The following is a 15,459-nucleotide window of genomic DNA, read 5'->3' as shown; positions in this document are numbered from 1 at the left end:
AATTCAATGTCAATCACTTTATTTGTAAAGTAAATGGTGTTCACAAATGAAATGTCTTCTGGGTAATCCTACGTATGAATGGGTAACCCTACGTAATACATAATTATGTATCAAAACAGAAATAAAACTATCTACACATCTTATGTAGGTACCTATATCTAAAAAAAAAAACGGTGACACTATTATAAAACCTGTCAATCACTCTAAAAAATAAAATCAAAGAATTTTTGATTTTGAACCTTTTAAACAAAACAAAAGATTTGCCTTTGGTTAATTTTGAACCTTTGAAACAGAACAATAGATTGTCAGGGGTTTACTATCTTGACTTCCCACGCATAGGAATATGTATTGATATGCGTGGCAACTGTATTGGGGGATCGTAAAGTTTTGAAAGATCGTAACGGGGGCCCCGTTCAACTTTGGGGCCCCTAAATTTCAATCAGCGACGTGCCTTGATTTAATGAGGATGTGTACCAAATTTCATCAAAATCAGAGCAGACAATCGGGAGTTATAGCGGAACATACAGACAAACAAACGCCTAAACCAAATGCAAAAGGTCGAGTTAAAACATAGACCTTCACTTCGTTCGGTCAATGAGAATCGAAAAAATTTCGAATCTCGTTCAGGCTACAATGAAATAGATCAAGGCCTGCACTTTAATATTATTGTGTCGTTTGTGCCAATCTCTCCTGGGTTAGATCTTTGTGTAAAGGCCTTTGTTTTCAGGTAAGATAAGTGATCTCTGTAACTTTTAAAACATAGACCTTCACTTCGTTCGGTCAATGAGAATCGAAAAAATTTCGAATCTCGTTCAGGCTACAATGAAATAGATCAAGGCTTGCACTTTAATATTATTGTGTCGTTTGTGCCAATCTGTCCTGGGTTAGATCTTTGTGTAAAGGCCTTTGTTTTCAGGTAAGATAAGTGATCTCTGTAACGTGATAGGCTAACTTTGCCGTCATCATTCTGATTACATCTGGTTCAGCCTGCCCTTCCAATGACGTTTTATATGTCTCCGAAAATTACTCTGATGTCCACACGTGTAGCTACAGTACATACAGGCGTACGGCTTTTCTCCAGTGTGTGACAGGATGTGATTCTTTAGGGCCTGTCTCAGATAAGTTCCATAGGTGCATACATTGCACACAAATTTATATCGAAAAGCCTCAGGACGGGGCATAGAGGTGCAAGTTGTACAATGAATAATCATTTCATCCAGAACTAGGGTTGAGTAGACACCACAGTGAGAGCAGTTGTAACAGACAGCTTCATTTTGTTCTGTGAATAATAAAATACTTCGATAAAAAAGCATTGTATAGTTTAGATGTTTCCTCAAGTGACCTAACAGATAGCACTGACGCGTATAACCAGTTGCGCAATGAGAGCATTTATATGGTTTCTCTCTCAAATGTGTGAATATGTGAGCTTCAGCTCGTAAGTTCCATATTTTGCTCAAATAAGAGATAATAAATATTTTAAGTTGAATGCACGGGTTCTGTCCATACAGGCGCAGGTTTTGGTGTGACTATTTCATTTCAATAAGACTTTTCATAGTTTTTGCAATGCTAGTAACTGTACTAATGATTTGCGTTATAGTCCGAAGATATGAATGAGTTGCACAATTTACTCGAGTCTAGATTTCAAGTGGTTTTTCCTAAGACCTATCTACAATAATAAAAGTAACCCATCAATAAAAATGTTTTTATAAAATGTATTTATTTTTCAAATATTTTTTTTTTTAAATCATAAATCAACATATTATTATGATATTGAAAAGAAAAAATAATGAAAGTAACCTATTCAAATTAAATAGGTAGGTTAAATTGCCAGTTTTTAAACCAATCCATAAAGCAGATTCACAGTTATCAAAATTCGATTCATCCAAACAAAGCCGAGGACAGGATGACGGATACAATATACAAATTAGTGATTGATTCGGACGTGCGAGCTCAGGCTACTCTTGTTCGTGCACGCAAAGTTACAGAAGTTGCATGTAAATGGTCTCTCCCCTGTATGTGAGAATATGTGCGCCTTGATTGCGGCTACTTTGTACGCACCGTATGTGCACTGGCAGCATACGTATTTACAACGGAACGCATCGGGTCGCGGCATAGAGGTACATGTCTTGCAATGGTCGACCATCAGGTCTATGGATGCAGTGGAGTAGGATCCACAGTGAATACACGCGTACTGCACAGAGCGACCGTTGTGCAGCTGCCGAACACCTGGAAATGTTGAAAATTTAGTCTTTTAATTTACTTGGATAAATATGATTCGAGGGCGATTGGAAAATCAAAATCTAGATTTCGTTTTCATATCATGTCTCTATTTTATTAGATATTTTCCATGAACACTACTGTGAATATGAATTATGTAGAAGGAAATGGGGTGTTAAATTAACACTGTTAATGATTTAATCTGATGTGTTTGTACAAGCTGTTCTTGTTGGCGCATGCGTAGTCGCATATTGTGCAAGCAAACGGTTTTTCGCCGGTGTGCGAGAATATATGCGCCTTGATGGATGCAATCTGGTACGCTCCGTAATTGCATTGGTTGCATACATATTTACACTTGAAGGGGTTGGGGCGTGGCATGGAAGGACATGTTTTGCAGTGAACAATCATTTTATCGACGTCATACGTTGAGTAACGGGCGCAGTGAACACACGAGTAGGTTCCAACACTGCCTTCAACTTCAAGGCTATCTGTAAATCAGGTTACACAAATGAAATTATTTATTCTGAAGGTAAAGCCTTAGGGGGCGGCGGGAGCTAATCACCGAAATATTTGCAAATCTGAAATCGACCTGACAAAACTAGTCTCATAATCTGAAGATGAAAAGATAGAGAACATATGATTTAAAGACACAGTTTTAGGTGCAGAGAAGATTAAAAAATAAATAATAATAAAAAGCAAGCATCTTTCTGTGAATAGTAATGGCTAAAAACTAATGTTACAGACCAGAGGTTAAAAGGACTACAAAAATAGAACTTTTTAAAAGAACTAGTTTTTATATTTTTAATAACACAGCTATCGACTAAAGTGAACTATGTCCTACATTACCAGAGTAAGCCCCAATGAAGTATGTGACTATCTAAGACATCTGTATTGACCAAGTCACTATGAGTGTTTCATGTTTATATGGTATGCAAGATTCGACTGTCTGGTACATGCATATGGACAGCGGGTACATTTATATGGTTTCAATCCCGAATGTTTCCATATATGTGCTCTAATAAGTTCGGCCTTGTATGTTCCATATTTACACTCATAGCATACGTATCTATACCTGAAGGCATGTGGTCGGGGCATAGCAGTGCAAGTTTTACAGTGAATGACGATATCATCTATATCAGAAGTTTCGTACCGCCTGCAATGTTGACAACAGAAGAAAAAGCTTTCGTAATCATCTGAAAAAATAAAATGAAAATGGATTTTTTGGTGCTGTATGTAACAACGAGAAAATCACTGTTTATTATTCATGCTCATTTAATCATCTGAAAAAATAAAATGAAAATGGATTTTTTGGTGCTGTATGTAACAACGAGAAAATCACTGTTTATTATTCATGCTCATTTTATTTTCTAGCTTATTTTAATGCTTATTTTTCACAAGTACAGAACCGCCTTGCGCTCAAAAATCTGCAACGGGTAGGTATATTTATATGCCAATAACAACATTATGAAAATTTAATCTATATTAAGCCTCAAGAAATACAATAAACTGTTTGCAGTAAAAAAAAAAGACCTTGAGTACAAGTAAAATTTAATGTTTGGTCCATAAAACGCCAAGAGATGCGAGTTTCTGCATACGAATAATAAGAACATTAAAATGGTTTCTCTCCCAAATGTCCACATAGCTCTAATGAGCTCAGCAGAATATGTCCCGTTATCACATGTGTCTTTAAATTTAAAGGTGTGTTTACATTTAAGTAACTGATCAAGAAGTATAAAGAAGCAGTAATTGCAGAAATCATCATTTTCAAAATAAAAGTAGGTCACTAAGTAGTTATTTATTATTGTTAATATTATAAAAAAAAAAACCAAAACAAAAGAAATAATAAAAAAAAAAAAAAAAAAAAAAAAAAAAACAAACAAAAGGAGAATATTTGGTATATTCCACGACCTTATTCATTTTCCTCCAACATTCTCTTGAGAAGTCGGGATTTCGTCCTCCCATTTATTCGATTTGTTGCTTGACCTAGATGGTCCTTTATAATGCGGATATAACTGTTCCGATTATTGATTTGAAATTTGCTCTTCTCAATTGCTTCTGAAAGATAAAGAAGTTTCAATTGGATCAAAAATTAAACTTAACATTTTGAACAAAAAGTTGTTTTTTATGATGTACACTTGTACAGGATGTGGTTTTTACAAATTAATTTCGATCAATGACCTAGTTAGTTTTCACCTTAAGCGGGATTCGAACCAACCTTCAGATCCGAAATCCGCACTCACAGGAAGGAATCCAATACTGATGGAGAGCTTTCACTTTATCTATGACTTTGTTGTACCTAAGACATGATTCATACCCTGAAAAGTCACATTTGTTGTTTTCTTACCTGATAGGATGGCAGTAATCCGAAGGTTAGAAAAGTTGTGCTTCTGACCTACACCAGTCCAGCAAAAGTGTACTATAGCCTCATCCCTGAATAGGGTTCGTAAAACATTTCGGACAAAATTGTCCAATTTAGTGCCCGCAACTATCTTCAAATAATTCACCTGAAACAAATTTAAGTACAAAAATTTTCAAGATTTCTTGAACAGACATCGAAAAAAAAAGTATACCAAGTACATAGACCATGTACTAAAAATCACTTTTTTGGACCCAGATGACCCTAAAACGGATATTTCCACCCATTTTCCTATCAATTTTTACTATAGCCTCATCCCTGAATAGGGTTCGTAAAACATTTCGGACAAAATTGTCCAATTTAGTGCCCGCAACTATCTTCAAATAATTCACCTGAAACAAATTTAAGTACAAAAATTTTCAAGATTTCTTGAACAGACATCGAAAAAAAAAGTATACCAAGTACATAGACCATGTACTAAAAATCACTTTTTTGGACCCAGATGACCCTAAAACGGATATTTCCACCCATTTTCCCATCAATTTTTTTTTAGACCGATTGCAATACTTTCTCATTACTTATTATTATTACCATTATTTATCATTATTAACTTACAAGAGCATTCTTCGTGGATTCTTCTGTTATTAATTTCTTCCGATCTGAGATTTCTTCGTAAGATTTGAGTGGAAGGTGTGTTAATAAATCCTTCAATTCATTACTTTCTGTGGCAGTTACATAGTTGACCTGTTTTCGAACTAAAGAATTTACCGATTCTTGGAGTGCCTGGATTTTTTCCACCAATTCTTTGTGATTCAGGTCGATTTTGGTAACCTTATCCAAAACAGATCCTATGAAAAACACAAGTTGATTTCCATTAACTATTTATTATTTCAGTCAGGGCCGTATTCACGATTTCATTGAGGGGAAGGGGAGGGTCCAAACAGTGACGTACCGGGGAGATGCTCCGAATTTCGGTCCTAACACTCAGTAAAAAGAGCAAAAATCAAGCCCGAGGTGGGGAGGGCCCTGATTCCATTGTTAAACAGAGTTGACCTCTTGAAATAATAGATATATTATAAAAATGTGAGAAACTTAAAAATAGTACCTAAGATTTCTATGAGCATCTTTTGATCCACTATTCCAACATGAGCTCCATCAGTGTGATATAACTTATTATAATGATAACTTGAATAATTATCTGCAAAAAAGAAGTCCATATATCTGAATTTTCACTACAAAAACACATATGCATCCCTCTTAGTGTGGACAAGGATGCATGATTCAGACTTGTAAAGTGCTGTCTAAGTAATGAAATACATACTAAAGAAACACATACAATATATATACAAAACTTATCTGTAATAACACTAATAACAAGTACGTACATATGTGGGTATGGGTACATAATTTATCTTATGTATTGGCATTTTAATAAATAAATTCCAAAAGTTGAAAAACAATTTTTTTTGGCGTCACATTTTTTTTTTTATCAAAATCCGATTCTATACTTTTTGAACTGGTAGTACCTCCTGGCAACTTGGAAAAATTGGACACTTTTTTTTCTGTAATTCGTAGCTTTAAACCAGCTATGATCTTTTTGAGAAGTTGATTGAAAGAGTTATCCTGTCAAATGTTACAACAACTAAATGAGGTCAAGAACTAAACGTAATTGTAAAATTTTCGAGGAAAATGACATTTAAGTTAAACTTCTTTACATTAAGCTTACGATAAATCATTCAATGTTTCGCTTTTATGTGCACTAGGAGGTTTGAATGTCTGGCGCACGCAAAAGAACAGTGAGAACATTTAAATGGTTTCTCTCCTGAATGGGCACAGATGTGCGCTCTCATAGGATCAACTTGATAAGCGCCATAATTACACATGTAGCACACGTATTTACATTTATACGGATTGGGTCGCGGCATGAAGGAACAGGATTTACAATGGTGCACGATGTCATCTAGGGAGTAGGTACTGAATCCTTTACAGTGTTGACAATTGTAAAGATAGCTGTCGGCTTCTGAGGGAAATAAATGATAAAAAGAACAAAGTAATATTCGGTTACAGCGAAAAGTTGTACTAAACTAGGAGTAGAATGAAGTGGGTATGTCAGTGTTTTAGTTATTATATCTTTATTTTAATTCACAGACAGAATTCTTACATACTTATGTACATGAATCTTTGCCGTGTACATGTACTTACATACAACATACTTATGTACATGAATCTTTGCCGTCAAATTTGGAGATGGGGAAAACTATATCCCTCCTGAGGAAATCGTGAAGCAATGATAACTTCATATCGATCGAATAGTTGATGTTTCCAAGCAATCATTAAATTATGAAAACTACATTGAACTCAAATAATAGTAACGGTTTGGAATGACGAGGGAGAAAAAAAAAATTCAAGAATGTTTGGTCCTTATATGTGCCAAGAGATGTGAGTTCCTTGCACTTGCGTAAGAACAATGGGGACATTTAAACGGTTTCTCTCCCGTGTGGCCGAAGATGTGAGCGCGAATTTGATCGTACTGATACGCTCCATAAGTACACATGTAACACACATACTTGCACTTGAACGCATTGGGTCGGGGCATGAATGAACAACACTTTCCGTGCTCAATTATCTCGTCTAGGAGAAAAGTTTCAAATTGATTACAATGAGTGCACTGGTAACGATACTTTGGAAAATCTGTCGAGATAAATTTGGAAAGCATAATTTTAGTAATAAAAGGCGGACCGAGATAGTGAGAGGGAGGGGGAGAAATCTAAAAATGAAAAAGTTCACTTCAGAGCGAAAAAATGTTCTAAGGAAAGGATTGTTCATGGGCAGATATTATTCCTCAATCTTAAATAAATCAGTTGGGTAAAAGTGTCGAGAATGCTTTTAAGGACTCAAAGACACCAGAAAAAATAAAACAAGCCACATTACGCCCATAAGTAACAGGTTCGCCTCTCAGAACGCATATTGACTTAAGGCGAAACATACTTCATTGAGGAAAACAATTTTTCGTGTCAAGATGATGTTTGATTCGCAAATGCTTGTTAAGATTTGATTTGAGAGTACATGAAAAGTCGCACAAGTTACATTTATATGGTTTCTCGCCCATGTGTGAGAATATGTGTGCACGCATTTGCACTACTTGATAGGCATGATAGGGGCACATGTAACACACATACTTGCACTTGTATATATTGGGGCGAGGCATAGACGGGCAGATTTTACAATGTTCAAGGATATCGTTCAAATTGAAAGTTTGGAAACTTTGGCAATGCAAACAGGAATGGAGATAGCTACCTGTGACAAAAAAGTTAAATAGTGGATTATTTGAATTTGAAGTAGAACTGTAAGAAAGGACATAGTAACGTTTATTGTTTTTTACTTGAAAAATAGATATTCTGGCTTGACTTCAAAATAGGTAATTTATTTTCAAAATATGTGCATTAAACCCCAAAATATTAACAATTACAAACGAAACCGATACCATAAAAACAGGTGGAATTCATATTGAAATCCCTAACTATTATAGATACCATGTTTAATTCGCATATGTGATACCAAACTACTCCGATAGGTTGTGGCGAAGGAACATTTGATACATTTCAAGGGTTTTGCGCCTGTATGTTTGAATATATGCGCTTTGAGAATCCGGGGATCATATGTTCCAAAATTGCAGACATGACATACAAACTTGTATTTATAAGCATGAGGTCGATTCATATATGTACAAGTTCTACAATGTTCTACCAGTAATTCGATATCATCTACTTTATACTGTTTGCAATGATTACACGAGTAGATTTGGTCTTCTGGAAATCAACAAATAAATTGTTCCTTTTAAATCAAGTCCATAAGAAGTTTTTACACCAAATTTCATCACCCTGCAGCTTATATTCTATGCTTACATGTGACCTAACAATGGCGCTTGAAAAAAAAAATTATCAATCATTTTTCATCAATGATTTATTTGTGGTTTTTACAGCTAAGTAGTAATGATGAATATACAATGATTGATGTTTCTCATTGCAACACTCCAGGCAAAGAAATCACATTTTTTAACAACTTTGTAGTATTCTCTATTCTGGGCATATATGCGAGTGTGGGTCAATTATTTTTTTCGGTATTACCAACTTTATGGCGTTTCAGTTTCAGCATAGTCAATCCACGCATGATTTACACTTTTTCCATGTCATAGATTCCCCTTGAGTGATTTAGTACTAAATGTCATGTTTAGTTCGCATGTGTAAGCCCAAGTGTGACCTATAGGTTGTGGCAAATGTACATTTCGAGCATTTCCAAGGTTTAGCACCTGCATGTTTAAATATGTGTCCTTTCAGATTTCGAGCATCATAGGTTCCATAGCTGCAGACATGACATACAAACTTGTATTTATAAGCATGAGGTCGATTCATATATGTACAAGTTCTACAATGTTCTACCAGTGATTCGATATCATCTACTTGATATTGCTTGCAATGATTACACGCGTAGAGATCTTCTGAAATGTTTTAATGAAAAGTGTTCAAATTACAGCCATACTTTTTTTCTCATCGTAAATAAATTTACAGAAATAATTGTCCAAAATAACAGGGATATTTGCAAGAGATTTTACGAGTATGTAAAATGGTTATGTTTTCTTCTCAAATGTGACCTCAAGTTACGTTCATAGCTTGAAGTAAAGAAGCATTTTGGACATTTCAAAGGTTTTGCACCTGTATGTTTGAATATGTGTCCCTTTAGATTTCGAGCATCATAGGTTCCATAGCTGCAGATATGACATACAAACTTGTATTTATAAGCATGAGGTCGATTCATATATGTACAAGTTCTACAATGTTCTACCAGTAATTCGATATCATCTACTTCATATTGCTTGCAATGATAACACGAGTAGAGGTTTTCTGAAATGTTTAGGAAAAATAAAGTTTAATAAAGTACTGCCATACTTTTTGCTCTAAGAATATAACACGAGTAGAGGTTTTCTGAAATGTTTAGGAAAAATAAAGTTTAATAAAGTACTGCCATACTTTTTGCTCTAAGAATTTTTTTTCTTCTTCTTTTACTTCGCTTTTTTGCTTGTTCAGTCAGGGTCGGCGTTTTTCTTCAGCCTCTCAATCAGCCCTAGGGTGATTGCTTTTGGCTGACATTTGGTTTTGCTTTAAGAAATAAATAACAAAATAAAAGGCACATCTTCAGGAGATTTCAAGCGATATTGTTATGTTTTGTTCTCCAATGTGAGATCAAATTACCCTTATAAGTTGTGGCGAAAGAGCATTTTGGACATTTCAAAGGTTTTGCACCCAAATGCTTAAATATGTGTCCCTTCTAGCTTGAAGTAAAGAAGCATTTTGGACATTTCAAAGGTTTTGCACCTGTATGTTTGAATATGTGTCCCTTTAGATTTCGAGCATCATAGGTTCCATAGCTATATCTGAAAATATTTGAAGCAAAAAATATTTGGACAAACGACAAAACCCAAACGTAAAAAAGCAGCAGCTATGTTATTGAAAAAAAAAAGGTAATAAACAAGGAGTCTTGTGTAGGTACAAAAGCGAGCAACAACTTTTTTCAGTACTTTATTTGTTTTTTGTTTAATTAATTCCTTTTAAATTAAGGCCTGTAAATTTTACTTATATTCACACTTTTGCAAGAATTTGAAGTAGAACTGTAAGAAAGGACATAGTAACGTTTATTGTTTTTTACTTGAAAAATAGATATTCTGGCTTGACTTCAAAATAGGTAATTTATTTTCAAAATATGTGCATTAAACCCCAAAATATTAACAATTACAAACGAAACCGATACCATAAAAACAGGTGGAATTCATATTGAAATCCCTAACTATTATAGATACCATGTTTAATTCGCATATGTGATACCAAACTACTCCGATAGGTTGTGGCGAAGGAACATTTGATACATTTCAAGGGTTTTGCGCCTGTATGTTTGAATATATGCGCTTTGAGAATCCGGGGATCATATGTTCCAAAATCATTTCGAGCATTTCCAAGGTTTAGCACCTGCATGTTTAAATATGTGTCCTTTCAGATTTCGAGCATCATAGGTTCCATAGCTGCAGATATGACACACAAACTTGTATTTATAAGTGTGAGGTCGATTCATATATGTACAAGTTCTACAATGTTCTACCAATAAATCGATATCATTAACTTGATATTGCCTACAATGATTACACGAATAGAGTTGATCTTCTGTAAATCAACAAACAAATTGTTCCTTTTAAAGCCATAAGAAGTTTTTAATTTCATTACCCTGTATGTTTATATCGCATGTGACTTCTCACATGACTCAAGTAAGACGATGAGTATAAGCAGTGTGAGCATTTATATGGTTTCTCTCCCCAATGATTGAAAATGTGTGCTTTGATGTTTCGAATGTCATAAGATCCATAAGAGCAGAGATGACACACATACTTGTATTTATAAGAGTGAGGGCGACTCATATACTTGCAAGTTCTACAATGTTCCACAATAGCGTTGATATCTACTGATTGGAACTGACCGCAATGAGTACAAGCGTGGGAGTTATCTGGAAATTGTGAGCAAAGTTGAACAAATGCATTTCTTAGAACAAATGGAATAGTTTTGAACTTTGATGTAACATACAAACTTGTATTTATAAGCATGAGGTCGATTCATATATGTACAAGTTCTACAATGTTCTACCAGTAATTCGATATCATCTACTTTATACTGTTTGCAATGATTACACGAGTAGATTTGGTCTTCTGGAAATCAACAAATAAATTGTTCCTTTTAAATCAAGTCCATAAGAAGTTTTTACACCAAATTTCATCACCCTGCAGCTTATATTCTATGCTTACATGTGACCTAACAATGGCGCTTGAAAAAAAAAATTATCAATCATTTTTCATCAATGATTTATTTGTGGTTTTTACAGCTAAGTAGTAATGATGAATATACAATGATTGATGTTTCTCATTGCAACACTCCAGGCAAAGAAATCACATTTTTTAACAACTTTGTAGTATTCTCTATTCTGGGCATATATGCGAGTGTGGGTCAATTATTTTTTTCGGTATTACCAACTTTATGGCGTTTCAGTTTCAGCATAGTCAATCCACGCATGATTTACACTTTTTCCATGTCATAGATTCCCCTTGAGTGATTTAGTACTAAATGTCATGTTTAGTTCGCATGTGTAAGCCCAAGTGTGACCTATAGGTTGTGGCAAATGTACATTTCGAGCATTTCCAAGGTTTAGCACCTGCATGTTTAAATATGTGTCCTTTCAGATTTCGAGCATCATAGGTTCCATAGCTGCAGACATGACATACAAACTTGTATTTATAAGCATGAGGTCGATTCATATATGTACAAGTTCTACAATGTTCTACCAGTGATTCGATATCATCTACTTGATATTGCTTGCAATGATTACACGCGTAGAGATCTTCTGAAATGTTTTAATGAAAAGTGTTCAAATTACAGCCATACTTTTTTTCTCATCGTAAATAAATTTACAGAAATAATTGTCCAAAATAACAGGGATATTTGCAAGAGATTTTACGAGTATGTAAAATGGTTATGTTTTCTTCTCAAATGTGACCTCAAGTTACGTTCATAGCTTGAAGTAAAGAAGCATTTTGGACATTTCAAAGGTTTTGCACCTGTATGTTTGAATATGTGTCCCTTTAGATTTCGAGCATCATAGGTTCCATAGCTGCAGATATGACATACAAACTTGTATTTATAAGCATGAGGTCGATTCATATATGTACAAGTTCTACAATGTTCTACAAGTAATTCGATATCATCTACTTCATATTGCTTGCAATGATTACAGGAGTAGTTTTCTGAAAGTCAAAGACAAAATGATCGTTTATACTCGTATGTGTCATATTACCTAAATAAGAAATAGCAAATGAGCGATGTGTAGGAAATTAAGAATACAATAAATAACTAGTAATTCGACAATAATTATAGAATACATTGGTTTTCTTCACACTAAAATTACTCTTGAAAATATTATGATAAATCCAATTAGTTATCGTTGTATTATTTCGTTGCATTAACATAATGAATTAACAAATGCCAAGTAAGGACGTAAGTATGAGCTGGATTATAATCCAAAATTTTTAAGAAAATTCATATCAATTCACCTCTGTAATTCATATACAATATGTTTGTATTTGTGAAAATGTTGCTTCCATATCCCATAGTGAATGTTCTATTTTCGTTGCATTAACATAATGAATTAACAAATGCCAAGTAAGGACGTAAGTATGAGCTGGATAATAATCCAAAATTTTTAAGAAAATTCATATCACTTCACCTCGGTAATTCATATACAATATGTTTGTATTTGTGAAAATGTTGCTTCCATATCCCATAGTGAATGTTTTATTACATGGCACGATTGACAGAGGGTTTATCTGCATAATGCTCGGACAAGATGTGCCGAGCTAAACTACGCTCATAAGGTGACATGAATAAGTATTGGTTTTTTATGTTCATGAACCTTTTCTTTTTCTTCAATGACGTCGAAATTTTCAAGATGAATATTTTTTTGATACCGATGTACCTGGTTAAATTTGAATGTATTTTTAATTTAATTCAAGTGACAAAGGACCTTAACTCCCTCAGGCTCATCAAGCAGGGAGGGCTTGCTGCTCAGGGTAGAACGTACGGGTGCATTGCGGACGCAGTCTAATAGGTGACATGAATAAGTATTGGTTTTTTATGTTCATGAACCTTTTCTTTTTCTTCAATGACGTCGAAATTTTCAAGATGAATATTTTTTGATACCTATGTACCTGGTTAAATTTGAATGTATTTTTAATTTAATTCAAGTGACAAAGGTATGTTTGATACGAAAGTGGGACGTTAAATTACTGCGATAAGATGTGGCGTACGGACATTTCGAACATTTCAATGGTTTCTCTCCCCGATGTTTGAAGATGTGCGCCTTGATGATTCGGGAGTCATAAGTGCCGAAGGTGCACATATGACAGACGAACTTGTATTTATACTCATTCGGGCGAATCATACTCCTGCAAGACCGACAATGTTCCACCAATGACTCGAGGTCATCTGTTTGAAAATCGTTACAGTGAAGACACGAGTAAACGACCAAGTCTGAAAATTAGATCAGAAGAGAAACAAAGTTAATGTTCAGGGAAAATTTTTCTCTTGAATCCGTTCCAGCAATGCAAATCTTTACCTAATGTAGAAAGTTTTTCGATCGCCACATTTGCCGCAAGTTTGCGGTTCAAATTTACTTTTCCATATTGGCTAAATCTTTTCAGTGAGGAAACGAACCCAATTAGAGGTATCGATTCACAATAAATTCACATCGATCGATACCGTCAACTATGTGTTAACACACCTTAAGAATCATGTCAAATTACTGTGTAAGTAATGATTTTCTTTCATTAAAGGAACTTTATAACCAAATACAATTATTTAATGAATAAAATTACATATCTTTCTCTCAATACGTACTCTTGGCATTCGCCAAACTAATAGTTTCCTGAACATAATATCTTCCTCATATTTAAAACATAACAGAAGTTAGAGCACAACTTTGTTCAAACAAATGGTTTGTCTCCAAGTCTTTGACATTTACACGATGCCATGTTTAATCCGAACATGTTTCAAGAGATCCGAATTTCTCGCCGACGAGAACTGACAATGTTCACATCGATATGGTTTCAGTCCTGTGTGAGAAAATAAATGGCCTCTCATCTGAGCTCGCTGGTAGCCACAATAACTACACATGATACACATGTATCTTTGTTTGTAGCTCTTGGTGCGCGGCATATGAGAGCAGGATTCGCAATGAGTGATCACTTCTTCTACATTCGAACACTCAAACACGCTGCAGTGCATACATTTGTAATAGAACTCACCTGAAAGGAAAGCAGGAAAATGGATGAGATTTATTATCTACATTAAAAAAAAAACTTTTTCGTTGCCTGAGGGTCAACTTCAAATTGAGTTACCTATGTCATTTTATATTTCAGCTGGACATTGACAAATATGAAAAGTAATAAACCATTCATATCACAAACACAAGGAAAGAAAGGACAAGAGAGAGAAACAAATTTACTTTTCATAAAAAAAATATCATATATTTTCAATTAAATAAAAATAATAACAACTAAATATATGCAATAATTAAAATTAAAAATTTAATAATCTTACGTATAAAGTTGATCAAGTATTCAAAGAAGAGAGTGTCAATAAAAAATTCAAATGGGATATAGAGATGTTCATTTTTATATTTTATATCTCAAGTTCTTCTTTTGGAGAAAAATAAAGTGACACGTTTTTAAGTGACAAATTCGGAGAGCTTTTATGTACTATCTGTTTAACGTTTCGTTTTCGTAACCTTCGGTCTTCGCGTGTTCTTCCGTCTTTTTTCTGTGAACTTTTAGTGTCTCCCACGGCTGTTCTACTACCTAACCTCTTCTGGGCTTTCAACTTTCAACATAGCAACGAATATCCACGATAAAGTAAGTCTAATTAAGGAAAATAAAAATGAAGTATAATAATTATTGCAAACTAAGTTTTTCAGAAGGCATGTGTTTCCATGTACTTTGTACAGAGCAATAGGTATAAAACTTTAGGAACATACGGTTTGAAGGGTAAAATAAAATGTTTAATAATTGAAAGTAGATATAAAATGAAATTCACTTCTGAGGTAATTCATTATTTGTATTGATCTTGTTTTCTCATGTGAGATAGCATGTGTCGTTCTAGATGTGTTTTCCTGATGTAGGAACAATCACATAGAGTGCAAGGACGGTTTGAAGGGTAAAATAAAATGTTTAATAATTGAAAGTAGATATAAAATGAAATTCACTTCTGAGGTAATTCATTATTTAATTATTATTATTATTA

At 34.3% G+C, this 15,459-nt stretch overlaps 6 protein-coding genes across 7 annotated transcripts; all 6 read right to left on the bottom strand.

Moving 5' to 3' along the window:
* Window positions 1-865: 865 nt before the first annotated feature.
* On the bottom strand, window positions 866-2,770 carry LOC108251980 (zinc finger protein 26-like). The gene is made up of 3 exons (XM_026821151.1): window positions 2,409-2,770; window positions 1,943-2,226; window positions 866-1,526 (listed from the first exon to the last, which is right to left on the bottom strand). The coding sequence occupies exons 1-3, from the start codon at window positions 2,623-2,625 to the stop codon at window positions 972-974; spliced, it is 1,056 nt and encodes a 351-aa protein (XP_026676952.1). The 5' UTR covers window positions 2,626-2,770; the 3' UTR covers window positions 866-971.
* A 218-nt stretch (window positions 2,771-2,988) lies between these two features.
* LOC108251982 (histone-lysine N-methyltransferase PRDM9-like) lies at window positions 2,989-6,305 on the bottom strand. 2 transcript variants are annotated; one of them, XM_017442659.2, is made up of 6 exons: window positions 5,679-6,305; window positions 5,189-5,421; window positions 4,885-4,965; window positions 4,562-4,640; window positions 4,126-4,272; window positions 2,989-3,410 (listed from the first exon to the last, which is right to left on the bottom strand). In XM_017442659.2, exons 1-5 carry the CDS (start codon window positions 5,788-5,790, stop codon window positions 4,127-4,129), a joined length of 651 nt encoding a protein of 216 aa, XP_017298148.1. In that variant the 5' UTR covers window positions 5,791-6,305; the 3' UTR covers window positions 2,989-3,410; window position 4,126. The 2 variants fall into 2 exon arrangements, with proteins under 2 accessions (XP_017298148.1, XP_026676963.1); XM_026821162.1 differs by lacking the exon at window positions 4,126-4,272.
* Window positions 6,306-6,682: 377 nt separating this feature from the next.
* On the bottom strand, window positions 6,683-8,090 carry LOC113466064 (zinc finger protein 782-like). The gene is made up of 2 exons (XM_026821150.1): window positions 7,575-8,090; window positions 6,683-7,340 (listed from the first exon to the last, which is right to left on the bottom strand). The coding sequence occupies exons 1-2, from the start codon at window positions 7,779-7,781 to the stop codon at window positions 6,978-6,980; spliced, it is 570 nt and encodes a 189-aa protein (XP_026676951.1). The 5' UTR covers window positions 7,782-8,090; the 3' UTR covers window positions 6,683-6,977.
* Window positions 8,091-8,518: 428 nt separating this feature from the next.
* LOC113466063 (zinc finger protein 513-like) lies at window positions 8,519-10,599 on the bottom strand. Its single transcript, XM_026821149.1, has 2 exons — window positions 10,414-10,599; window positions 8,519-9,499 (listed from the first exon to the last, which is right to left on the bottom strand). The coding sequence occupies exons 1-2, from the start codon at window positions 10,597-10,599 to the stop codon at window positions 9,182-9,184; spliced, it is 504 nt and encodes a 167-aa protein (XP_026676950.1). The 3' UTR covers window positions 8,519-9,181.
* LOC113466062 (zinc finger protein 64 homolog, isoforms 3 and 4-like) lies at window positions 10,578-12,781 on the bottom strand. Its single transcript, XM_026821148.1, has 2 exons — window positions 12,122-12,781; window positions 10,578-11,202 (listed from the first exon to the last, which is right to left on the bottom strand). Exons 1-2 carry the CDS (start codon window positions 12,325-12,327, stop codon window positions 10,842-10,844), a joined length of 567 nt encoding a protein of 188 aa, XP_026676949.1. The 5' UTR covers window positions 12,328-12,781; the 3' UTR covers window positions 10,578-10,841.
* Window positions 12,782-13,605: 824 nt separating this feature from the next.
* Window positions 13,606-14,507, bottom strand: LOC113466067 (zinc finger X-chromosomal protein-like). The gene has a single exon (XM_026821165.1). It carries the CDS (start codon window positions 14,443-14,445, stop codon window positions 14,179-14,181), a length of 267 nt encoding a protein of 88 aa, XP_026676966.1. The 5' UTR covers window positions 14,446-14,507; the 3' UTR covers window positions 13,606-14,178.
* Window positions 14,508-15,459: the final 952 nt, after the last annotated feature.

This window comes from Diaphorina citri, unplaced genomic scaffold (genome assembly GCF_000475195.1).
Source record: "Diaphorina citri unplaced genomic scaffold, Diaci psyllid genome assembly version 1.1 scaffold206, whole genome shotgun sequence".
NCBI lineage: Eukaryota > Metazoa > Arthropoda > Insecta > Hemiptera > Psyllidae > Diaphorina > Diaphorina citri.
The sequence above is the reverse complement of the archived record's forward strand: the minus strand, read 5'-3'. Positions and strand labels throughout refer to the sequence as shown.